Source organism: Bicyclus anynana, chromosome 21 (assembly GCF_947172395.1).
Source record: "Bicyclus anynana chromosome 21, ilBicAnyn1.1, whole genome shotgun sequence".
Lineage (NCBI taxonomy): Eukaryota > Metazoa > Arthropoda > Insecta > Lepidoptera > Nymphalidae > Bicyclus > Bicyclus anynana.
Window position 1 is genome coordinate 3,184,248 of NC_069103.1, and position 27,608 is coordinate 3,211,855.

Below are 27,608 nucleotides of genomic sequence, written 5' to 3' on the forward strand. Positions count from 1 at the left end.
GAATTTTTCGGTTTGCCCACGATGCCAAAATCCACCACAATTTCACAAAGACGAAACATTAATTATAAGCAAATTATTTATGTATCTAAGGTAAAATTAGAATAATAGAAAAAAAATCGAAATGCGCGCCCTTCCACATTTGGTGTGCATTTACGAAGACAGCCGCTAAGCTTTCGTGTTTAAATTATCTGTGTATCTCAAAAGTCAAACTCAAATCTTTATCTTTCTTTGTCTATGGCTATATGTCAAATGTCACTTGTTATTTGTTTTTAAAATTTCAAGTTCTAATATTTTTTTAATTCAAAGAGCCTTTAGAAATCACATCATTTTTATGGGAAGTAAATAGAATTTATGAACTTAAAATGTCGCGAAATCAAGATACGTTCTTTTCAGATATTAAGGTGAGTTTCTGAAATTACCTTCGTCGTATTTATTGAACACTACGTATGTTAAATTATCATCCAAAATATGTCTCGGTATTTTTTTCAGCCGCCGCCTATTTTTGATGAATTAGGCGACAGAATAAAGGACTATATATTGAAACCTGAAAGTCTGGCCATTCACAAGTGGGAGAGATCACAGACAAACTGGAATAGATCTATCAATTTAGATTCGCTGTTCGAAACAGATGATTTAGTGGTTGACACTACCCTAGAAGTAAGTATAAGTTAACATACTATAGGATTACAAATAATGTGTTTCTCCAGTCCTCCTTACTCCCATGTGAAGGTGATACTGAGAAGGATTTCAATCTACATATCAAAATAAATGAAATAACCTATAAACCCCAAATCAGCTGATTTTGTAGTACCTACATTAGTGACTTGCACAACCTAGCGGTTTCACCCCAGTAGTTCTCATTCCCTTGGCATTATAGGGATAATATACAGCCTGTTATTTGGCAAGGCAGGGAGGGCAAAAGGGGAGTGTTAATTGATTGTCAAGGAATTCCTCAACCCTTCACATCGGGTCCAACAAGTCCGGGACTCTGCTCGGAGTTTTTCTCTCTTCCATGAGATGGACCTGACACCTGCAAGGTGAATCCATGGAATTTTAAGATACCCATCTCACTATCTGAAAATGTTATGAAACCAGTTAAGTAGTTTTTAAGTTAATTCTTTACATACAAAAATATGTAGTGAAAAGTGTAGATTGCAGCTTCAAAACTTATTGTAAAAGGAAATAACTTTTCTATAATATTATAAAGAGGTAAAGTTTGTGGTATTGCAGTGTGTACAATGATTTACTGAACCAATTTTGAAAATCTTTTAATCTTGAAACTTGAAAGCCATTGTACTTGTAAGTTTTTTTTTTGTTTTCTTTGGATCTGCGATCAGTCGTTAGACTTTAAGCAGGTGAGTTGTGAGACGCAACTCAAACGCAACATCCCAATCGTCTAGCTAGCTCATTGGTGGTAGCGCCGCCTGAAGCGAGCTGACATGCTCGATGACTAGGTGACGGCAGAGCTATGGCTCTCCTGTCACCCTAAAGTCTCACAACTCACCTGTACTTGTAAGTGTCGAAGGCTATATTTTATCCCTATATTCTTCTCTTCTTACTGGACTCCATCTATTCGACTTATTGTTGTTTATTGTATAAAAAATATTTTTTTACTTGGTAATTAATGCAGAACTTTTTACACCTGGTTTATTCAGAACTTTACTGTTTAAATTGATGAATTAAAATTTTCCATACTATATTTATAGTAAATTGTAGGTTGTTTATGACCCACTAACTGGTGAAATATCAGGCCTTCAAGAGGTAAGTGTACCAGTAGAAGAAGATGAAGATGGGTTGTCCATGTCCAGAGCTCCGTTACCACCCAGCCAGGCCACCAGGGGCAGCACTATGCAAGATCCATTCCTACCTGCAGGCTTCGAGGAAGAGCTCCAGAAAATGCTTGATGAAGCTACTAAAACTGGTGATATGCTGATTGATTTGGATAATGATGAGCCAGGGAAGTTTCTTGGAGAAGGTATTATCAATACTCCAATCTACAGTAATATTATAAAGCTGAAGAATTTGCTTGAGCATGCTTAGAAACTGTAATGCAGAAAAGCTAGGCTATAAGAGGAAGGTGGAGGATGGTGTTTGATGGTACACTCTCTGAAAGGCCTATTTCAGCATGGATGGATACAGGCTGACAATGATAGGCTATATAACATAACACTAAACAATAATAATTTTACTAGAGTAATAACTTGCGGAGCACTGCTAGTTTTTAAAACTAGTCATGTCTGGTTAAACAAAACTCCTCTTAGGATGCAAAGGCCCCCTATCTCCTCTGTGTTATCCAAATATGTTTGTTTCCAACCTGCTTCAATGATCATATCAGACTTAAAAGGAAATATTATTTAGACTTACTACTATAAACTAAAAACAATGGAGGAGGAGGAGATGTACTCACTGTTAAATACCCAGCAACATTTTCATGAAATATGTCTGTTTAGTTTTTTACTGACACTTTACACTGTTTAGTCATTTGATCGGATTATGGTCCAGAGACTGATCTCCAATAGACCAAGAAACAAGAGAGAAAAAAAAAAAACTTTACACAGATAAACCCAACTATCAAATAATAAATACCCATTGTAAACCAAACTAATGGGTCTTTAAAATCAATGCACTTATTGTTTCAGATTTAATTACAATAGCTCCAGGGGCTAGTGAAAGTGTATTATTTGCTGAGGATGGCTGTACTTTACTCAAGGATATCAACAAAGATGAACCTCTAGAGCTACAGAAGGAAGTGCTTGAACCTATCAATATTAATGTTGAAGAAATGATTGACAGCAATACACATTTAGCAGGTAAGTAGTACAGTTTGTTTCATGTAGGATGGTGCGGGTGACAGTTTGTTTCACTCTTGAAAGTTAGCTGTGATTCATAGTAATAGTACATATTATAAATGTCATACAGGCAACTGTCACCATATGCATGCTATCTGAAAAACACTTTAGTCTCTTATAAATTCTCATCCATAAAGGGCTTTGTTTTATCTATTGACAAGAATTAATTTCTCCTATTTTCAAAATTGATTTACTACTATAGACAACCATAACTATGTTTTGAAGGGATTTGGCAGTGTTTTTGATGAAAGCTCCCAGTTGGCTTGTCATATAACTTACTCTTTGGTGGCTTGGGTTTTCTCAACTTCCACACTTCAAACAATAACTGTCTTATTTTAACTGGCTTACACAAAATTGACAAATTATACTCTTACTTTCCACATAAATCGCTCTATCTATTGGTGAAAAATCAATCTTGGATAATTGGATGAAACAATTATTTCTTAATAAATAATTTGAACCCCTTTTTAATTTCGATTTATACTACATTACAAACTTGTGAGCTCATTCATTTAGTGAGTAGTACTGTCAAAAACTGTGGGTAAATTTTGGGCCTAGATGGCATTGTATATTATCCTAATTTATTAATTTATTTCTAAACATTTAAAGGTCTATGGCAAGACGACAATGAAAAACAGGAAGAACCAAAAAGGCCCAAACCAAAGAAAGTAGAAATAGAAATAGAGAAAGATGACAATTTCCTTGAATGTACCGTCATACACCAACTGCCAGAGATACCAGTGTTGAATATTACAAGTTCAGCAATTAAAATGGGAGTCACATCGACGGAGTGGGCAGAAATGATTGATGTCTCCAAGCCTGTGCCAGAGTTTCATGAGAAAATAACAGAGATGGCGCACAAATATCCTTTTGAGTTGGACACTTTCCAGAAACAGGTAAAGGTTATGAGTGTGACCTTTATTTGTACATCATCTTAAGAAAACTTTTGACTTAATTTAAAATAATCAGATATACTTACTTATATACATAATTATTTAACTGTGAGGTAATCGGTGTAAGAAAAGGACCGCTTCATATCTTCCTGCGGATGTCGTAAAAGGCGACTAAGAGTAAACGTCGCATGTGGGAAACAATATAACACATTACACGGTAATAGTGTTTGTTACCCACATTCCGACAAAGGGCCCACTATCAATGAAGTGTCCATGGAGCCGAAAGGTAGCGGTTATAAACCCACTGAGAATTCCCAAGGAGGGTTGACGTCAGGCAGGCGACAGGTCATAAAATCACTAGCCAAAACCGTTAAAAATATGTCAAAACAAAAGATTGACATATTTTTCCAACACCACATATGGGAAAGGAGATAATGATGATACATAATTATTTAAGTTTCTGTTGATTATATTGATAATAAACATTGCTTTAGAAATAATTGCATTGAAATCATTGCTGAAATTCTAAATCGCTTACAAATGTAAACTATTTTAGGTCAAAGCAAATAGCCTAATAATTTTGCACTTGTAAAATTGTGATGTTAGTCCAGTTGTTAGCCTATGTGTCTTTGGATTGTAAGCTTTCTTTTGTGGATGAGATCACTGATCTTTTTAGGTAATTTGTGGTGTCACCCCGTGCCTTGTAGGGCACATTCTAACTATCAATCTCTTTCATTATTTGATCATCATCATATCAGCCGAAGGACGTCCACTACATGACATAGGTCTTTTGTAGGGACTTCCAAACATCACTATCCTGAGGCGCCTGCATCCAGTGAATCCCTGGGACTCGCTGGATTTCGTCAGTCACCCTGATGGAGGATCTACCAACACTGCACTTTCTATCGCAGTATCGCTGTTCTAGCGCCTCAGGACCCCAACGTCCATCGGCTCTTCAAACTAAATTTCTTGTCCATTGCCACTTCAGCTTCGCGACTCGTTGAGCTATGTAGGTGACTTTGATTCTTCTACGAATCTCCTCATTTTTGATTCGATCAGGCAGAGACACTCCGAGCATACCTCGTTCCATCGCCGGCTGTATGACTGAGCCTTATTATTATTTGATAGAGTTCTTAAAGAGAAACGTTATCAGCCTCAAACTCACCCATCTAAATTGGTACAGCGTAGTGGTCGAAGCTCCATATCCTCTCTCCTATAAGAAGGCAGGTCTGGCCTTGTGGACGTGGTATACATTTAAGCAAGTTTTACACTTAATGTCACCAGGCTATATTGAAGTTAGTGGAAGGACATCACGTATTCGTCGCGGCGCACACTTCAGCGGGGAAAACTGTAGTCGCTGAATATGCGATCGCTTTGTCCAGGAGAAATTGTACCAGGTAAGTGTTTTTAACTATCTATCTGGACTAATTATTATTAACAACACACACCAGTGGCGCAGGGTGGAATTTTGACACAGGTAAGCCGTCTCAATTAAAAAGGAAATTCGTACTGGTAGGTACACACTTGGGTTTCTCATACTTCCATACATGTTTATTATAACCATGAATATGTATAAATAAATTTTTAAGAGGTAACCCCGGCAGGAAACGGCCTGTATGGACTCTTCGTCACTGCTACACACACACACACTCCCACCATTAGTAAGCCCAAGATGCGTCAATGACGCATTTTATGTTCACAAAAAAAGTCGTGAAGCAATAGTGGCGGAGTCGAAAATAGGTTCTCTTTCGTTATTATGGGAGGATGGGACAAATTAATTTTTCTTTTATGGTTGACTTTTAACGCTACGGGGTTTTACGCGTAGGAAGTCGCCTGTGTTCACTAGTTTCTTATAAATTCGTAAATACAATTAGATAAAAACTTATAGTGTATTTCAGGGCGATCTACACGTCGCCAATAAAGGCCCTATCGAACCAGAAGTACAATGACTTCAACAAGACATTTGGGGAGGTGGGCCTGTTGACTGGTGACCTTCAAATCAACGCCACGGCTTCATGCCTGGTCATGACGACTGAGATCCTGCGCTCCATGCTGTACTGCGGCTCTGACGTCACCAGGGACCTGGAGTTCGTCATATTCGACGAGGTCCACTATATCAATAACGCCGAGGTATGAATGTTTATCCAATTATTTTTAGACAAAAAAAAACACTGTGACTTTCAGAAAATATTTATGAGTATGTGTGTATAAAATATAATCAATACAGGATCAAGTGATGGATTTTCTTATTTTTACTATCATCTTGATGAATAATGATGATGATGATGAAAGGAATCTTACTAATCTTACTAATATTATAAACACAGTATGGATGTTTGGATATTTGTTACTCTTTAACGCCACTACTAAATAGTACTGAAGCAATTTGACTAAAATTTGGAATGGAAATAGATTTTACTCTGAATTAACACAAAGGCTACTTTTTATCCCGAAAAAAAACCATGGTTTCCCGAAATTTGCGAAAACTGATGATTTTAATGATATTAATGTTTGTTACTCTTTTATGCCTCGACTACTTAACCGAATTAGCTGAAATTTGGTATTGAGATATATTATAGCATGGATTAACACATAGGCTATTTTTTATTCCGGAAAAATCCATGAATCCCGAGGGATTTGTGAAAAACTAAATTCCACGCGAACGAAGTCGCGGGCGTCCGCTAGTGTGATATAACAGAATTTATATATATATTTCAGCGTGGCTACGTATGGGAAGAGGTGCTGATACTGCTGCCAGCTCACGTCAGCATAGTGATGCTGAGCGCCACCGTGCCCAACACGCTGCAGTTCGCCGACTGGGTGGGCCGCACCAAGAAACGGAAGGTGTACGTTGTTTCCACGCCCAAACGACCCGTGCCACTTTGCCATTATTTATATACAGGTATTTTTCTTAATAAGAGTTCAAAATTAAGGCCTGTTACACCTGTGTGTTCCAAGATTTTTCAAACACTACTAATTGGGGTTTTCAAAAGCATATTATTCACATTATCTATACTAATATTAGTGAGCCGTGATAGCCTAGTGGATATGACCTCTACCTCCGATTTCGGAGGGTGTGGGTTCGAATCCGGTCCGGGGCATGCACCTCTAACTTTTCAGTAGTGTGCATTTTAAGAAAAATGAATATCACGTGTCTCAATCGTTGAAGGAAAACATCGTGAGGAAACCTGCATACCAGAAAATTTCTTAATTCTCTGCGTGTGTGAAGTCTGCCAATCCGCATTGGGCCAGCGTGGTGGACTAATGGCCTAACCCCTCTCATTCTGAGAGGAGACTCGAGCTCAGCAGTGAGCCGTATATGGGTTGATAACGACGATACTAATATTATAAAGCTGAAAAGTTTGTTTGTTTGTTTGTTTGATTGAACGCGCTAATCTCAAGAACTACTGGTCCGATTTGAAAAATTCTTTCAGAGTTAGATAGCCCATTTATCGAGAAAGGCTATAGGCTATATATTATATCCGTATTCCTACGGGAACAGGAACCACGCGGGTGCAACCGCGCGGCGTCAGCTAGTAATTTATAATATGTAGTTGGTTAAGGGTTGGTTTCAGAAGGCAGTATTATCCGTGACTATTACCGCGCGTATTGTAAGGAGATTTCTCGCTCTGTACTCCAACATCCAGTTGCTTGAACACAAATTCACTGTTGAAAACATTGGTTATTTTTTTTTTAATTTTTACAGTGTTTTGTTTTATATTTTCTATTTTATAAAAACGGTTAAAATAAAAAAAAACGTGTGTCTGCTCGACAGTAGTGCTAACCTGCTGCCGTATGTGTGAGAGAAAGGGAAGCCAGACAGAGTGACGCCGTAACGGGTTACGTTACGAAATGGTTCACCCTCTTATAAGAAGTTATCACTTCTAATTTAAAAAAGTATAAATGAATATCAATATTTTCAGGTTCTGGCGGCAAATCGAAAAACGAAAGGTTTTTGGTAATCGATCAAGAGGGCAACTTTCGTCTGCGCGGATACAACGACGCGGTCGCCGCTAAGAAGGCCAGAGAAAACGAATACAAGAAAAGCTTTGGGCCGAAAGGTAATTGAAAACAAATTAATTATTGTTTATTAACTGTTTTTGCCGTGATAGCCCAGTGGCTATGACCTCTGTCTCCGATTCCGGAGGGTGTGGGTTCGAATCCGGTCCGGGGCATGCACCTCCAACTTTTCAGTTGTGTGCATTTTAAGAAATTAAATATCACGTGTCTCAAACGGTGAAGGAAAACATCGTGAGGAAACCTGCATACCAGAGAATTATCTTAATTGACCTAACCCCTCTCATTCTGAGAGGAGACTCGAGCTCAGCAGTGAGCCGAATATGGGTTGATGACGACGAACTGTTTTTGTGATGTTTTTCATTTGTAAATATTTATTTGTATTTAAAAACACATAAGTTTTACCTATTATTTATGAATAAACAGCCTTTTGCCTTCGGTTCTGCATGCCTACAAATTGTAAGACAATGAATTGTTTTATACTGCAAGAGTAACTTTATTATGGCCTGTTGAGAGAGTTTTAAAAAGTAAAACAGATTTATTACAACTTGTTAACAACTTTAATAACTCTGTCTATGAGACCAGGCTCAATTCAGAAAGATCTTAGGTTCACTCTCTGACACTTGGACTATTGTAGAACTAAACTCTATAGCACAGTATTTACGAGTAATTGGAACGAAAAGATAATATTGGTCATTAAAAAATATATATATTTTTACTTTTTATTAGTTTTCTAAAGAAGTAAAATTTGTGGGTAGAAAAGAAGTACTAAAGAAGTAAAATAGGGAATAATCTCTGGATCTAATTAATTGATTTTGAAAATTTCTTAAAACCAATAAATAGAAATCTGCTTTCAGAGAGGAGTTTTTCATTTCGACGACGTTTTTTTTTTATTTTAAAAAACATGCAGTGGCCGTGGGCAAAGGCTTGTTTGTTTATGGGTAGAAATATATTTTTTTTATATACGTATTCTGAGCACATTGGGTGTCTGTACAGGTGGCAAACAGTTCGGAAACTCGAAGGCAGAGCAAACCATGTGGGTAGCTTTTATAGACCACCTTAGGTCCAATGACAAGTTGCCAGTTGTGGCCTTTACTTTGTCCCGAAATAGGTGAGTTCAAATCGCACGCGAAATTTAAAAAAAAAAGCCAAAATCCCGACTGCGTGAAAACATTTCAAACTCAAGGACAAGATAATAAGCTTTATTTATGTATAGGTACTTAGGACCTATGGAAAATGAGAATAGTATAACATTAAATCTTTATAGATCCTGGAAGGTCATTTCAAATCATAAATGTTCACCATTTAAGCCTAATAATGATTTTCAAATATATTCTCGCACAATTATCTATCCAATTTAATATACTCGCGTCATATTAAAGTAGGCGGATAATTGTGCCTCTGAGTATACCATTCATCTGTTCCTCCATTGAACCATACCCCACGTGAAAGTTTGTCAACTTTTTTTTTCTTTATTCACAATATGGTGTCTGGTTCCCGTCATAATGAGTTATGATTGTTATTGTTGTGTTATGTAACATTCGCGAGATTAATACGAATCGATGGAGGTAAAAATCAACAAAATCGGTTCTACCGTTGAGTATTTACAGCGCCACGAAGAAACAAACAAACATACATACTTGTCCTCCGCCGCGTTTGTATGTCTGAATGGGGCGCTGTCTCAGCTCTACGCTCTATATTTGTTAACCGATTTCAAAAAAAGGAACAGGTTCTCAATGAGTCGCGTGTGTTTTTTTATGTTTGTTACCTTATAGCTTCGTCATTTATTAACCAATTTTGAAAAATTTTTTTTTTTTTTTGTTTGAAAGAGTTTAACCACCAGATTTCATTTTCATCGAAATCAATTTAATAAAATAACTGAAATACGTATTTGAAGTCTGTTTCATTTTTATGTTAATAAGATTATTATGACTCCTTTAATAAATCTACAAAAAAGTACTCGAGGACACATATCTATCATTCAAAGATAACTTCTTATATCCATTTACCTTCTAAAAATGGTCATGTACAATGAAAGCTTAGATCAATTTCCTGGAAATTAAATCACATGCAACCGCTAGTAGACTGATAAATACATAACAGTCCTTGGCGTCGCGCAGTCGGGTAAAAATGCTCGCTTTGCTGAAGTGCTAAAAGAAAGTGCCCGTTCACGTATTGACAAATAAACAAGATTTGCTGCCTCTTTTTCTGCACTGCGAATTTGAATTGGATTTCTAGTTAGGGCAAATTAATGCTGCTGCTAATGTATATATAATTTATAATAGTTGTATTATATGTATATTTCAACGAACAATCGTTGTATATTTTAATTAAATTTAGTGGTTATTTTTAAATTACTGCTATATTTAAAGATTATTTTTAAATAATTAAAATTATACACTAAAATTTATATTAGTTACTAGCGGACGCCCGCGACTTCGTCCGCGTGAATCCCTACTACTACTCTACCCTACTCCCACTCTACAGCTACCCTACCATACAGGGGATGAGTAGGGACTCAACCCTACTCTACCCCTACCCTACCCTGTTCTACTCCTACCATACCCCTACCCTACCGCGACGGAAGCTTAAAAAATGGAGTAACTTCTCCCGTTTTCCCAACATTTCCCTTCATTGCTCTGCTCCTATTGATCGTAACGTGATGACTATAACCTGCCCAGGAGTATGAAGAATAATTGTACCAAGTTTCGTTAAAATCTGTCGAGTACTTTTTGTTTCTATAACGAACATACACACAGACAGACAGACAGAAAGACAGACAGACGAAAATTTTACTGATTGGATTTTTGGCATCACTAATCACCCCCTGATAGTTATTTTGGAAATATATTTCATGTACAGAATTGACCTCTCTACAGATTTATTATAAGTATAGATTAGTCGTATATTATTCGTGTCTCAAAAACAGGCACCTGTTACAGTCGAAAAGGTAATTAAATCAAAAAAAAATGTGTATGAAACATTTCTTTTAGGTTTATCCGTTGCTGTGTCTTTACAAACATACATGGTTTTACACAAAATAAAATGATTTTTTTAACGCCATATCTTATAGATTTTAAGTATACTTAAATTTCATTTTCATTTGTCAACTGATGCGTTAAAATTCTAGGTGTCCATACCTACCTACCTAGCTAGCGGACCCGGTCAAACTTCACATTAACTTATGTGCGCTTCTCCCCTACCCTACCCCTACCCCTCTCCTACCCCTACCCCTCTCCTACCCCTACCCCTCTCCTACCCCTAACCTACAGCTACCTTAAAAAGAACTCTCCGTAAAAACCATCGTCGTACTTCAAGGAATATTCTAAAGCCGGTTATAATCTAAAGTTAAAAGTTTGATATTCGGTTCAGCCGTTCTCGAGATTTGCGCTTAGCAACACATTTGATACATTAATTTTTATATTATAGATTTTATAATTTTAGTGATCTAAGAATTTTAGTATAGTAGTGCCATGTTTGGAGAATTCCTTAGAAAATAAACTCAACAGTGCATTTTAGTTTATAGTTTGTCCTCAAATAGGCAAGAAAACGTTTGCTAACTATTATTATTTGAATTTAATTATTTTAAAATGATAAACCAGACCAGTAGCTGGTATTTTCAAATAATTAGAAACTTTATAAGCTGGTTTTATTTAAAGCATGGACTCAAAGTTGATATGTACATACATTTTGGCTTTTTGCTTAAATTGGGATTGATAATTTTAAAAGACGTGACTAACATACATACCTATACTAAAGCCATACTCCATGTACACTGTTTACTAACAAACAAATTAGAAATGAAAGTAGAAAACGCATGTCATTTCATAAATTATTTATTTTATAATAACCATTTAAAACCATAAAACCATTTAATGGAAAAAATGATACATATTATAATTATGTATTGTTTTTTTCATTAAATGGTTTTCAATATAAATATTAACTACTATATCTAATTGCTCTAAAATCAAATTTATTTTCATTAATTTAAGATCAACTTAATTTTATTTATTGTTAAATGACCATCGATTTATACCCTCATTTTTAATTTGTTTGTTGGTATATGTTGCACATTGAGAATGGCATAAGTATACATACATAACACCCTCATTCCCGCAGTGACGTTCATTCCATGTCAATCTATATCTTCCTTGCTTCTTCCATGGGACACCTTGGTTATTCACAAAGGCATGACTAACAGTTATTAACAAAAAAATCTTCTAACTAAGAATTAGACAATTGAACAAGCCTTCAAAGGGTTTCTTACTATTTTAAAATTTAGGAAAAGTAATTTACAATGCTCTGATGTGTCTTGTCCCCAAGATGTGACCAAAACGCCGAGAACTTGATGTCGGTAGACCTCACCACTGCGAGGGAAAAGAGTCACATCAGGTCGTTCTTCAACAAATGCCTGCAACGATTAAAAGCACCAGATCGAAGATTGCCTCAAGTAAGTAGTATTGATTACTATAAATTTCATTTAATTTAAAAGTTATACAAGTTTAGTCTTTGTTGAGTTTGAGTTTCCAGCAATTTGTAGACTATTTGTAATATAATTTATTAGTTTATCTTGATATTGTTGCAGAGACTCTATGTTCAATTGAGATATTTGAGTTTTTAAAATTTTCTTTATACACTTCGATTTCTACTTCGCTTTCATGTGCGCTGTTTTTCTTATAAACAAATCTAATCTCAGCTCATCTAGATAAGCTATTGTATTGCTTACGTCGTACCTACCTACGATGATGTAGATGGGGAGTCCTATGAAATCTTCTTCTTTAAGTGCTTCTCCATTAATGAAGGTCGGCGGTCCGCTATCTAAATTTCTTTATAAATTTAGAAAGTTGACCGCCATTTGGTAGCCAGGACTTCTTCTTTCTTCCTACTCCTCCTGCAATCTTGCCCATCATAATAGTTTGAAGCAAAAAATGCAATTTTTAATATTTTAGTACTTCGCAATCAATTGCAAACCAGGATACTTAGAAATTTCAGAATTCAGTAGGGGCTACAAAAATTTAACAGCCTACTGGCGGCGTAAATCCACCACTGACGGGCCATATGTAACACTGTAGTTTTAGAGAAAGTTGACGACCACAGAGAACTTTCTTCATCTTCATAAAAATGCACGAGCAATCTCTATGCGGACCCGGATGTCAGTGTCACTCTTCCATGAAACTTTTTAGCCTATGATATCGTAATGTTGTACACAATCAAAATGCAATGCCATTCTAACAACGAACAATGTCTGCAGGTAATCCGTCTGCAACGCGTGCTGGAGAACGGCATCGGCGTGCACCACAGCGGTATACTGCCGCTGCTCAAGGAGATCGTTGAGATGCTGTTCCAAACCGGACATGTAAGACTATTATAGTATAGTATACACTAGCTGACACCGCGGTTTCACCCGCGTGGTTCACGTTCCCGTGGAATATGGGGATAATATATAGCCTATAGCCTTCGTCGATAAATGGGCTATCTAACACTGAAAGAATTTTTGAAATCGGACCTGAGATTATCGCGTTCAAACAAACAAACAAACTCTTCAGCTTTATAATATTAGTATAGATGATTATTATATTAATTATATAAGATGTATTATGTATATAAAATGTTAATTGTATAATTAAACGTACCACTTAATTAACGAACATCAGGTGAAGCTCCTGTTCGCAACGGAGACGTTCGCAATGGGCGTGAACATGCCGGCGCGCACCGTCGTGTTCGACGACATCACGAAGTTCGACGGCGTGCAGTCGCGCAGTCTGGCGCCCGCCGAGTACATACAGATGGCGGGCCGCGCCGGCAGACGAGGTAGACGTGTACCCACAGTACCATCAAATCAGGCTGTGGGAGAGATTCCCCCGGGGAGTGATTTCAGTGGACTGTAGTTATATACGAATGTAGGCGCTGGTTGAAGGAGTTTATTCGAAGGTTTCCTCCATTCTAATGGGCAGGCTCCTATCACCAATACGAAGGGTAATTCTAACAAACCACCTACCTTTCGAGGATCTTCTTCTGCCCAGCTGCTGGAGTCCAGCTCCCACGCCAACACGTTGCTGACGCACACACGCACTTTTTACACCGTGTCTTTTTATCACAAGATCGAACAAAGTCAAATATTAAATAATAAATAAAAAAGATTATTGTCACCCGAATTGATCGCCCGTTTCGAGTTAACGGGCAGCGAACAACGAAACGAAAAAAAATGTCCGACGAATAGGCGAAAGGTCGACAATACAATGGCGGGCGACCGACGGCAGGGCGCTCACAGCTCCGAGCGCGGTGAGGCAGTCTGTCGAATACCCTCAAAATCAGCGACAAAAGTACCCACCCAAATTGAGGAATTTTCGAACTCCGAATTAATCGAATATTTACGAACACAGGCCAAAACATGATTAATTAATTTATATCGCCGCGTTGGCCGCTTTTAAATTTACATGTTAATAAATAGTGTAGGAAATAGTAGTCTGTGACGGATATGACGTCGCTTGATCTCGTGTTGGCTTCAGTGTGCTCGTGGCGTTCGAGTCGTCCACATCTCTTGTTGTGTAATTCTTTATGGGTTACTTGGGATAGGCGGGGAGAGTGACTTGAGTGGAAAAGGGGAGTGTTTGTTAACAGTCAAAGGTACCTTTAACCCTACACACATCGTTTACAAGTACGTGACTTCACTCAAGGTCATTCTCTGCCATTCTAGGGTCTTATTTTGGTTACAGTTTGATTTGTTAATTAAGTTGTCCTGACAAGTGTTGTGAAACATAACCTTTGTTCGACATTAGTTTTCTTATATTTGTAATCACTTTTGAGTCCTACAATATTAACAATTTAGTTTTGTTTTGTTGTTTTGGTTTGATCAACCAACAAAGTCCACACCAATCGAGAGAGTGAAATTAGAAAACTTATAGAATATATCGTTTTGTTATCAATCCATATTTGGCTCACTGCTGAGCTCGAGTCTCCTCTCAGAATGAGGGGTTAGGCCAATAGTCCACCACGCTGGCCCAATGCGGGTTGGCAGACTTCACACACGCAGAGAATTAAGAATATTCTCTGGTATGCAGGTTTCCTCACGATGTTTTCCTTCACCGTTTCAGACACGTGATATTTAATTTCTTAAATGCACACAACTGCAAAGTTGGAGGTGCTTGCCCCGGACCGGATTCGAATCCACACCCTCCGGAATCGGAGGCAGAGGTCATATCACGGCTTTTTTACACACATGTAACACACGCCTTTATCTATCCTCGCATTTTATTATACGTAAAACTTGGCTACGTCATAATAATGATTTTAAGCTCTTTTTACAAAAGAAATATTATTTACCCCGACAATATTAATTCAAGAACAGATGTTCCTTGAACTATTTTAATTAATTTTCGGTAAAGAATAAAATCCCAGAGTTATGGGAAATACTCCCGAGTACCCTGTATATATAGGCTAATCCAGGACTGATGTCCACAGGTCTGGACGACACTGGCACGGTGATACTGCTGTGCAAGGAAGGCGTACCCGACCAGGTCACGCTGAAGGGCATGATGCTGGGCACCCCGCAGCAGCTGTCCTCACAGTTCCGGCTCACCTACGCCATGATACTCAGCTTGTTGCGGTGAGCCTTTATACTAATAGCACTTACGTGCGCAAGGTTTTTAACTAGGGTAAGCACTACGTTAAAAATATACAAAACTTCAGGCATTATTGATGGTCCTAAGCCCAATAAAGTATGAAGGAAAAATCGGTACTCAGTTTGATTGATTGAACGCGCTAATCTCAGGAATTACTGGTCCGATTTGAAAAATTCTTTCAGTGTTAGATAGCCCATTTACCGAGGAAGTCTATAGGCTATAATTTGTCCCCGTATTCCCACGGGAACGGGAACAACGCGGGTGAAACCGCGCAGCGTCAGCTAGTAAAGGCATAAAAACTCGGAACTTTTTCAGGGCGGCAACAGTGTCAGTGGAGGGTATGATGCAGCGGTCGTTTCGCGAATTCCACCAATTGTGCCAAGCGGACAATTACCGCAAACAACTGGAACTGGCCGAGCAGGAGTACTCGGAGAAATGTTCAACCCCTCTCTCCTCCCACCTGGCTCCCTTAGCGACGTTCTACGACACCGCGACGGCTTATATAGATGTGCTGAACGAAATTATGCCGATTCTGCTTAACCAGCCCAAAGTTGTCAAGGAGTTTGTGCCGGGGAAGGTGATCATACTCTCTGCGGGGCCTTATATCAACCAATTGGGTGTTTTTTTGATTGGGAACGGTGAGTATTTTTGGTACAATTTTTTGTTTAAGTTCCAGGCGATGTACATGGGGTCCCAATGTATTGGAAGGGCGACCCTGCACTGGACCATTTTGTCCTAACGCAATGATAGAAATATTTTCAATATCGTCGCTATTTGGTAGTCATTAAAGAGGTAGACTTGTTAAATGGTCCAAAAAACACCATAAAACCATTGGGCTTTACGCTTTAGTTAGTATAAGTCCGACATAACCTTGCATGGTAAAAAGTTATCTTTAGATTTCGTCTCGTTATAAGACTTACAAATTATAATTTTATAGAATTCAGCTGTTTTCCCTAAGATCACAAGGTTATTTGTAAAGGGTAAAGTCAACAACCATCAACTTGTATGAATTCGTACAGGGCCCCGTCAGACGCCGTACAAGGTGCTAGTCCTGAACACTGCCAAGGAAGACTCGGTGCGCTACAACTTTGATGTGGATGACAACTGGTATCGGATGCTGAGCTTTTCCGCGAGCTACGATAATATAGGTAAGGTTGAAATATTTGCTGTGTTCGCATATTGTTTGACTAGCCGCATACACGCAATTGTATCTAAATAAGAGGTAAAGTTTGTGATTTTTTTTTTTTGCACAAAGGAGGTTGTCTGGTAAATGAGAATTTATTATAAAAAGGAAATTTAAATAATAATATACCTCGCTTTTAGAACGATAAATCGCATGGCGGTTCGTCTTTTCCCGTAGGGTGGTATGAAAATATTAATTCTTAAACTGACCTGTGCTGGGAATTTACCCTAGGACCTCTGTGTTAGAGAACGACAGCACTACCAACTGAACCAGAGAACCGAACAACTACAAGTTTTATCAGGTGGTATCAAGTTCTCATATTATAATACTTTCGTTTAAAGGTACTGAGGAGAGCACAATGGATCACACAATATTGTGTATAGCGCCAAAGAACATCATCGCTGTCACCAAACTGAATCTCAAAATAGACGCCAACATGGTCATACAAGACTTTGAACAGAGACAAATCCCGAGGTAAATATGGACCGTGCGCAAATTGTTAGAAGCGAATTGACTGAGGACGAAGTTGGCTAGGAATACTTGCACAGACATAATGAAATAGCCAAGGTTATCCACCAACAGCTTGCTCTTCAGTATGGCATTATCGATACTGAGACGCCTTACCCAGCGTCAGTCCTTGAAAATAGCAACGCATTGCTCTACTGGGACCGAAAGATTATCACTGACAGGTATATTGTTGCCAATAGACCTGATAAAGTGATAGTCGATCGGTCGGTGCGCCGTGCAATTGGGGATATCACTGTTCCACATGACGATAATTTGGTTAAAGTTGAAAAGGAAAAAATATCAAAATACTTGGACCTTCGTTTTCCATAGTTCATATTTGGAGTTTCGCATTATATGACCCAGGTATTCCAGTTTCCTCCTTTGAACTTGATGCAGAAACTTGTCTTTCCCATTCTTAGCGGCACAGTGTTATTGCGTACATGATCCCTCCATGATATTCGCAGCGTCTGCATGTAAATGTAGGTAATATTACCCTTAACCCCAGACTAATTACAGGACCTGACTCGCTGGACGTTACTTTTCTGTCAAAGTACATGATCAACGATCTAATGTGATTTTAAAAACTTTGTCTATAGAATCGATGTTTTATAGTTGTAATCGTGTTCGTCGGTTAAAGAGCTCCGTAAAACTACATTTCTGTGTAATTGAATAGTGTAAAAAACTATCAACAACTTCTAGTTTAGTATAAGATATTGTTACGAGGATTTGGAATTAAACACCTGGCGACTCGTATAAGACTATATTCCACTTTATGTGTCCAAGTATCAATACACACTTCCAAACGTAGGCAATTCGTAGTCCAAAATCGTAGCCGAGTTCACTATAGTTTACTTGTATCGCTTGTGTCACTCCGATGTTCACTTCACTTCATTCTAAAGTTAACTGCCATCATTGGCTGCGTGGCGTATTTATACCCACTCAGAACGGCTCCAGATCTTTCTGTTCACGTGTGGCTTTATTCCATGGAGTTCGCCAAATCAAACAATAACAATAGGTAAGCGATCAAAACATCTCGACTTGTAAACAACTCGAAAGGGCGATTATGAACCCTATGTCTGTAGTAATAGGGTTCTCCGTAACAATATATACTAGTAAACTAGAATTTGTTGTAATCTAAGCTCATTTTCCCATAAAAATGACCTGAGCCATAAACGTATAATAATACTTGAAGGTTCAAAGACGCACCAGTAGGATCAAAATGCGCAAGCGCAGTGCAGGAGTTGTCTCGAGTGTCGCACGCGGTGCGCACCGGCGCCACCGCGCTGGACAGGGTCAGCCTCACGCAGTCGCTGGCCGTCTCCACGGGGGACATACTGCACACGCTCGACAAGATGAACAAACTGAAGGTACGTAGCAATCTCGATATCTATATATATGCGTCATTAGGTTTTAACTGCGCAATAACTAAGCTAAAGGCTTGGATCGTGCCGCGATGCAAGAACCAGCTCATGGCTAAGGGCCCCGTATGAGTTCGAAACTAGTCGGGCATACTCCGACATAATATCACGTGAGTTTTAGCTGTGTTTCATAATGAATTAATATGAATAACACTCACGATAGTTTAAATTCTAAAAAAGCTAAAGGCTGCTTTCAAATTTTTTTTTCATCATAATATGAGCCAATCGACGCCTCCAATTGGATATGGGTTTTGTATAGGCACTTATTTTATTTATTTATTTATTATTCTACAAAAACACATCTGAATTGAGCCTAACCATAGTGCAACACAAACCACAGTTGGTTTTACTGTGCAATGGTTATTATTATATAAAACAATATTGAAAAACAAAAATAATTAACAAACAAAAGAGAAGAAAAACCAAGAACATCATTAAAGGGTAGTTAAATAAATATCGTAACAGTATGAGTGAACCGCTGCTGCGACGCTACACAGGCCGTCCCAAAAAGTATTACTTTAGTTTCCGCTTGTGTACGTTCGTAAGTTACTAATATATCTTTTAAAAGATTCTTGACCGTATCCGGAAAATCGTTAAAAATTTTTGGAACAATATATTCCACAATGTCTTCTAACTAGAAAGGCAACTCTTTCACTCTTCCTAGACGTCTACGCAGTATTTATTTCACTTAGCATTTACTCTATATAATTCTGACAATGTTTTAACACGGACGCAAAATAAGTGTTTAAGTTTGCAATCTTTGTCGTCGTAGTTTCAAACAGATAGACCAATTTTCAAGCTTCTAACCGGGCTTTGAAATTTTGAAGTGAAGCTATATACAATGTAGATCGTATAGTGAGCCAAGCTAGTCAGAGGACATCGTTATCATAATATAAGGAGATTTTGAAACAAAAGATACGTAATGGAAGACAATTAAAAAAACTGCTATCAAAATCAATTGGTGTTTTTGTTACGTCCTTATTAATAGAAACACAAAAAGAGCCAGTCTTATTTAAATAAATACTACATAATTAACTTAATTTGATATTCCAGGCTGAATTGGACGCCCAGAAGAAATCAACAGACATAGCGAACTTCAAAAGCGAATTCGCCATTGTCTACGAACGAAAACAAGCTGAAAGGAAGCGTGATAAATATAAACGCCTACTATCATTTGAAAGTCTCGCTTTATACCCTGACTACCAAAGACGACTTCTAGTTTTGCGCGAATTAAACTACATAGATGAACATGATAGTGTAATCATAAAGGGGAGAGTGGCTTGTGGTATGGGGACCAATGAGTTGATAATATCAGAGTTGGTGTTCAGAAATGTCTTCACTGATAAGGATCCGGCGGAGATAGCCGCTTTGCTCAGCTGTTTTGTGTTCCAAGCGAAGACCAGAGTGGATCAAGTTCTGACGGACAAGTTGGCTGCAGGGGTTGCCGCTATACAGAAAATCGATGAAGAGTTGTGTGCTATTGAGTCTAAGTACATGGTGAGTGTTTTGCCTAAATGTTTTACCAAAAAGAACTACACTGCACGATTTCCGTGTCTATTCCTTTGTACAAACTATTATTGGAGTACGTTTTTCTAAATCCGATTAGGCGTTATGTAGATAAATGGTGTTACTAAATTTTACGGATATAATGTGTGAAACTGATATAAAGAAGGGTAGGTAAATGGTTTGAATATGGTAAATAGTTTGTCTATTATAAGTAACCAGAAGTTGTCCTAAAAGACAATACCAGCTGAACATAGAGGCGTGTTCGTGCCAACAATTATTTACAGTAGTAAAGGTTGGATATTGCAGGAGAAGTATAAATAAATGCGGTAGTGAAAAGGGCTAAACTAAAATCGAGGAAGGTTTGCTGAGATGATGCGGGCAAATAGAAAGAATGAATTTAATGAGTCTAGCAAAATGTAATTAGGGAGGCGAGGTTAATAGAAATGTTGAAAGGGAAAGGGCAAGGCGAACGTTCTTGGATTGAATGCAGAATATTCTCAATAAAGGCCAGCCATGTCGGGCAATAGCAGCTAAATCGAAAATATTGCACTCTCTTTCATTGCGATAGGATAAAAGAGAGAGCTATTATCGATTCCGCCAAATAGGTCGACAATATGTCTTTTTTCGAGATATGTCTATGACGCATCCTAGGGACTAAGACTACAAGTCAAGAGTACCCTAAACCGACGAGCTTATGTGAAAAGATTGATAGAAATGGAAGAAGCACTTGGAAAACATGATCTCTGTCTACCCTTAGAATAGGGGCACACGAGCGGTGCGGCGCCGCAACGTTGTTATGTCGCAGAGGCGCCGTAGCAGCGTTGGACAGTCTGTTAATAAAGTTATGTTGTGACGCATAAACAACTGAGCGGTGCCGCTCCGACGTCGCAACGCATTCACCCCTCCCCGCCTCGTCTCGGTGCTTGCAAGTCACTAAAGGTAGACAGAGACTATGTTTCCAAGTGCTTCCATTCTCATCAATCTTTTCTATGTAAGACGACGTAGCGACACCGCTCAGCCGCACCGCCGCTGCAACGCGTCGTGTGTCCCCGTTCTCACTGTGGAGGCGTAATGATATGTATATTTACGAATATTTTGGCAGTCTTGGTTTATAAAATATTGCTAAAGGTATTTTACTTCAAATGATATAGGTGGGTCAGTTCGAGGGTCAGGGCGAGCGGCTGAACTTCGGGCTGGTGCGCGTGGTGTACGAGTGGGCGCTGGAGAAGCCCTTCGCGGAGATCGTCGAGCTGACGGACGTGCAGGAGGGCATCATCGTGAGGTGCATCCAGCAACTGCATGAGGTACTAACTGACTGACGTATGTCAGGTGAAACCGCGAAACGTCTGCTAGTGTGCAATAAAGTAGTTTTAATAAATATGAAAAAAAAAATCTATACGTAATATTATAATGCTGAAGAGCTTGTATATTTGATCGCGCTAATCTCAGGAATTACTGGTCCGATTTGAAAAATTATTTCAATTAGATAGCCCATTTATCGAGGAAGACTATAGGTTATATATTTATTTATTTATTAATAAATTAATTAATTAATTTATTTATTTATTTATTTATTTACTAATTTATTTATTTAATCAATACCCGGGAAGACATTACAGTTGCCCAATTCGTCTTCCCAGGCTATACATACATTAGAATAATACAAACATAATTACAAACTATAACAAAAATAACATAAAAGAGAAAAAAAAAGGAAGAAAACATTAATAATTTAAATACAAAAAACATTAATCAATAACAATAATATACTTAACAATTTAACAAAACATAAACATATTATCCCCGTATTCCTACGGGAACGGGAACCACGCGGGTGAAACCGCGCGGCGTCTGCTAGTAGTTTAATAATGTCAGAATGGACTCAGGGCAGCACTTTGTAGGACGTATACCCTGCGAAGCTTTACTCTCTTTGTAAGCGATAGTTTTTGACTCATCATAATTGACCCAAAATATTTAGTAAATACAAAATTAGATTATACTAGCGGACGCCCGCGACTTCGTGTGGAATTCAGTTTTTCACAAATCCCGCGGGAACTGTGAATTTTTAACAATAAAAAGTAGTCTATACGTTAATCCAGGCTATATAATCTATATCTATTTCAAACTTGAGTTAATTCGGTTTAATAGGTGTGAAAGAGTAACAAACATTCATACCATCAAAATCATCAGATTTTTGCAAATCTCGAAAAACCATGGATTATTTCGTGGCAAAGAGTAGCCTATGTGTTAAGTCAGAGTAAAATCTATTTCAATTCTAAATTTCAGCCAAATCGGTTCAGTAGTTGCGTCCTTAAAGAGTAACAAATATCCAAACATACAAACTTTCGTGTTTCTAATATAAGTAGGATGTTGTTGACTAATAGCGCCGAACCGGAAATATTGTTACTCTTTCTTTGAGTTGGGACAAAAGAGAACGATGTTTCTGGTTCGGCTGGTTTTTACTTTTTTAATCTTATTAAAAAAAAAATTGCAGCTTCTAGTGGACGTGAAGGACGCAGCGGTGGGCATCGGCGACACAATGCTTCAAGCCAAAATGATGGAAGCGTCCACCGCCATCAAGCGCGACATAGTGTTCGCTGCCAGTCTGTACACGACGCCCAGAGATACTATCACTTTATAATTTGATAGCTTTTTTTTCTTCAATATAACCAATATCTCAGTCAGGAAAGACTGTGCTAGGAGTGGGTACGACGATAGCCCAACGGGGCAAGGATCGAACCACCACCCCTCGGTGATGTGATGTGAGTCCAATCGCTTACCGTTGAGCTATTGAGGCTTCAAGCTTTTGCCCTCAACTCCGTCTGTGGAGTAAACAGTTTTTATTATAGGCTAGTTTGACACTTTTTTTTTATTGGTCTTAAATTGTTCATTATCATTTTACTAGATTGAAAAAAAAATATCATATTTTTTATTTTTTTAATGTTTTTTGTCAATGCGAGCAAAAACGCTGTCGACCGTGATGGTCTATAATATGTTCATAACTGTTTCATGACGTGACGTTAACAAATCCTTTACCAATACTTTGACGTTTACATCTAGTAATATTGTGACGTCACAAAATGGACGACAACGTTTTTGACGTTTGGAAAATTTTAAAAAATAACGTGATTTTTAAATTAACTTTCATAAGGAATTTGTTACTTTTATTTATTAATATCGATATATTTCGGACCCTTATTCCATTTACTACTTACTAAACGAAATTCATATTGTTTTTATTAAGTTTGATATTGAGTCAACTACCCTATTTTTCTATTCGACTTTAACGCTAGATTAGTCTTTTAACTGTAAGCCTTAAGTCCGTAGTACAACATCTTTAGACCTAAAATACGTCAAAGATATCTAGTAAAGAGAGAAAGACCAATAACAGCCAAATGAAAATATCGCTCTCCCTTTTCGTCCTATCGCAATGAAAGAGAAAGCGATATTTGAAATCCGCCGTTATTGGTCAACAGGTATTGACAAGATATCTCGTGACGCGCATGATGTACTCACTGTAATGTATTAAAGTAAGTAAACTAGACTCGATGAATACAGAATATTTATCAAGAGATTTGTTATGACATAATTTGTGGTTATAACAAATCTCTTGAAATATATTGACTGTTGATTTTTTTTAAAAACCCTAGTGATTTGTTGATTGCCATGTTGCTAATCTGTTATGCATTTATTTTAGTTTCGTATATTTTTTTATCTTTGTCTCATGACTCATACTACCACGTTCTTGTTCAGTAATCTTTTTTTTTTTAATATCGAACTTAAACCACCTGTATATGTTAATGGATCAATCTCCTATTTAATTATGTAAAACTAATTCGATTGGTTTTGAAATAGAAATTATAAATAAATAGTTATATTTTTTTTAACTTAAATCTGATTAGAAAGAAAAGATTTAGACAACTAGATCCACTATTTATATAAGACATACAAAAAAATGTTACCTAATTGAAATTACTATACCTGCACCATCCTACATTGAACACGCAATATTAAATATTAAAACAAACAATTTGTACTACCCCTACGCATAAAGAATGGCGGTATATCTATTCACTTCTCGCTCGCACATTATTTGTGTCTATACTCCTATCCTACTCATGGGTAACGACTGCCAAAATGACGTTAAGAAACTTGAAGTCGCTCAGAGATCGCGTTTGTGTCACTTGGTAATGTCACAAATTAAAGAATAATTAGCAGTTAGAACGCACGGAACACTACGGTTTCGTAGCCGTTCCAAATAAAAAATATAAAAACAAAGCTTCACATCAGTAATTTTCAAAATTAGGTATTTAATAAAAATGGCGTCGTTTGTTTTAAGTATTTTAAAAACTGTCCACCAAAACTAAAGAAAGAAGATTGAGTATTTATGATTGGTAATTAATTATTATTATTATATTACGTAATTGTTGTTAGTGTTAAATTTTGAAATACAAAGTATAAAAAAGTTTGTATAGACGGATGTCAAGGAGACGTCATGGTTTGCTTTTTTTATGAATTTCACCGGCTTCACCACGCTGCTTGTTAAGACTCATTCTGGACATTCTTTATACTGTGGGTTTGGGCTAAAGATATATTTAATTAACAAATTTAAAATAGTAAGACTGACCGGTGTCAAAAACGCAATCTCTGAGCGGCCGGTGAGCCATTCTTTATCCGCACGCGTAGTATTCACATTAGTGCCTATTACGATGAGCAGTGCTAAGCATGATAACCAAAAGCAATAATAATCCAACCATAGTGTGTATTGTAATAAACATTAAACATAATAGGTATTATTATGTATTGAACCTATTCATTGTTATTGTAAGTAAATAAATATGTCAGTTGATACACATACTTTTTCTTTTATTTTACAAGACTAACCTAAGTATAATAAAAATATTCTGATTATGATACTATGTTACGAAGCGGTTTAGAAGTTATCAATTCAAAAATCCAACTGCTATTTTAAATGGTAACGCTTCGGCTAATGATAAAATTCGCAAGGACACTTCTATACGTTTATAAATATGTCATAGGAAATGAATTGAAACCTTGGATAAATAGATAATATATAATTATTTAGCAAATAGTATATTTTTATAAGCCAAGAGCAAGAGGGTCTTTTAGTGGTACCTTAAAATGAAAGAATATATTACTTCAAGGAGCATTCAAGCAACATTTGGTAAAAAAGTAAATTTCATAAAATATATCATGTAATTGTTTATATTGTAAGAAAAAATCTTTATTAATTAAAATATTATTAAAATAAAAAAGAATTCTAATTTTTTTATAATTATTATAATAGAATGATAATTGTACTATGCGTAAAAATAGTCGCACGGTCAAATCAAATCGACCTTTTCATTTGACATTTTCACTGTAATGACATGACATTGCAATTTGGTCATGATCAGTGATACGTCAATCTAAATCGTAAAAGTGTATAAAAATCGTAAAATGGAACGTTAATATTTTATGAATGAACCTTCAATTGAATAATATATTCGGGTTTCTTTTCTTGCTGTATTTTATTGATGACTTGCTTTAAATTCAATGTTGTTTTTCATGTGGCGGTGACTAGACAAGTGCTTACTAAACAAAGTTCGCGTTCCAAAGTGTGGTGGATAAAAATCTTGGTTCAATCTTGAACTGTATTACTGTAACTGATGTTTCCGTGAATACAAAACGTGCAAAATGTTATTTGACGACGAAAATGAGTCGTTCTTTGCGACCCCAGAGCGGATCCAAGCTCTGGGGTTCAAGCCGCAGAAGGAACTCATCACCAACCATTTGCTGCCCTATGCAGCCAAATTGGATGAAGAGTCAAAAGTATTCCTTGAGCAGGTGAAGACCAACCTGGCCAAGTCGGTCATGCTGCGGGAGATGAAGCCAGCCTGCGGAGTGTGGTCGTCCAGGCTGATGAAGTATGTAAATAATAATGTAGTCATAACAGTTTATAGTCCTATATTTATCCCCAGACTAGCGGACGCCCTGAATTCGTCGGCGTGGAATTCAGTTTCTCACAAATCCCGCAGGAACCTTGGATTTTTCTGGGATGAAAAGTAGCCTATGTGTAAATCCAGATTAAAATGTAATTCCATGTCAGCCAATTCAATTCAGTAGCCACAGCGCAAAAAAGGAACTAACATACACACTCACACTCAAACATTTGCCTTTATAATATTAGTGTGATACACCATAATGTAATGCATGTATGAATATTGCTGACAAACATTACTGAGGAATGATGGTTACTTTGCGTTATTTGACACCTCTGTAGCTTTATAATGGAAATGTTATTGAAAGGTTATATGAACATATAAACTGCTAAGTATAATATATATGCTTAAATTACTGCTATGTGATTTATTTTATTGTAGACTAGCGACATGGTCGAGCTTTGACTTATACACACTTTTTCCCTATTGTTACTCTACACTACTCTACCCCTACCCTACCCCTACCCCTTGACTCTTAAATGTTTGTATGGGAAATAGAAAAGTGTTGTTTTTATGGTTTTCCTGGCAATTTCTAATTTTTCTCAACTTTAAACCTTTCCTATACCTCCACAAACATTTCAAATCTGGTTTTCAACCTGGCTTTGGATCACAAAGTCCTGGTTTGGGCTACTTCAGATAATGGTATGGATAATAAAAGGGCTATGAAACATTGAGCTATTCTTTCTTTCCAGTAGTTTTTGTAAAAATTCTCAGCCAGTAATTTGAAAGTAACTAATCCACCCACCGTCCAATAAGCCCACATGCCTGCAGTGCTAACGTATTGACATCATGTAGATTGCGACCAACACACAATCAGTTCTATGGATGTCAATCTGTTTGCGCTACAAGCATGTGGGCTTATTTGATGATGGATGGCTGGCATGAGTTAAAGTCCTGATAATGATTGTTACAAATATCAAACAATACAGATCTTTGCCTGCCAACCTTCAAAGCAGTAGGATGGTAGGTCTAAACCTCATGTCCACTCTTCTATAAGGAGGGAGGACCGATCCAGTAGTGTGCTGATAATGATGATGAACTCTTAAACATTAACAAACGCTGCACCATTTCAGCAGTGTGGTTCCCGTTCCCAGGATAAAATATAGCATATAGCTCTCAGGGATAGTGTCGCTTTCCAGCAGTGAAGGATTTTTCAAATTGATTCAGTAGATTCAAAGGCAACTACTGAACCAACCAAAAATTCAAGCGCATTTCTTGTAGTAGAATCTGTAGGTCTAATTTTGCTCATACTAACTTTCCCAATTTGATTTTTTTATCTATTGTTTTGTTTTCTTGAAGATTTCCATGTTTAATCCATTACTCCAACTAAGTGGTAGGCAGGCAAAACAGCAGGCATGAATCAAACTTAGAACATTGAGTCTGATCCATAACTGGAACTATTGTATAGGATTTTGATAGCTACTAACAATGTTGGTCTCTTTAAGTCAAGATCAAATAAGCATCTTCTAGACAAGCATGCTTCACTGCTGCTGCAACATTGTTTACTGTCAGTTGTCGTTGCAGATGACAACCACAACTGACGGTACACTTGACTGCGATTTCATCTCATGTTAAGTGACAATGCAGTCTATGAAGAAAGTGGGCTAA

General features: G+C 37.4%; 2 protein-coding genes across 3 annotated transcripts in view; both read left to right on the forward strand.

The window, feature by feature from the left end:
• Positions 1-245: 245 nt before the first annotated feature.
• LOC112047212 (helicase SKI2W) lies at positions 246-24,855 on the forward strand. Its single transcript, XM_024084241.2, has 21 exons — positions 246-401; positions 490-657; positions 1,717-1,975; positions 2,640-2,810; positions 3,459-3,745; positions 5,027-5,139; positions 5,641-5,872; positions 6,461-6,644; positions 7,666-7,803; positions 8,756-8,870; positions 12,086-12,212; positions 13,014-13,118; positions 13,417-13,573; positions 15,224-15,368; positions 15,700-16,022; positions 16,404-16,532; positions 16,909-17,041; positions 18,267-18,441; positions 19,546-19,989; positions 21,150-21,302; positions 22,493-24,855. The coding sequence occupies exons 1-21, from the start codon at positions 363-365 to the stop codon at positions 22,637-22,639; spliced, it is 3,744 nt and encodes a 1,247-aa protein (XP_023940009.2). The 5' UTR covers positions 246-362; the 3' UTR covers positions 22,640-24,855.
• Positions 24,856-25,394: 539 nt separating this feature from the next.
• Positions 25,395-27,608, forward strand: part of LOC112047214 (proteasome activator complex subunit 4B) — a 38,623-nt gene continuing 36,409 nt past the window's right edge. For both annotated transcript variants that reach the window (XM_052888041.1, XM_052888042.1), the window contains exon 1: positions 25,395-25,925. In XM_052888041.1, coding sequence (XP_052744001.1) covers positions 25,696-25,925 — 230 coding nt within the window. In that variant the 5' untranslated portion in view covers positions 25,395-25,695. The remainder of the gene's footprint in view (positions 25,926-27,608) is intronic.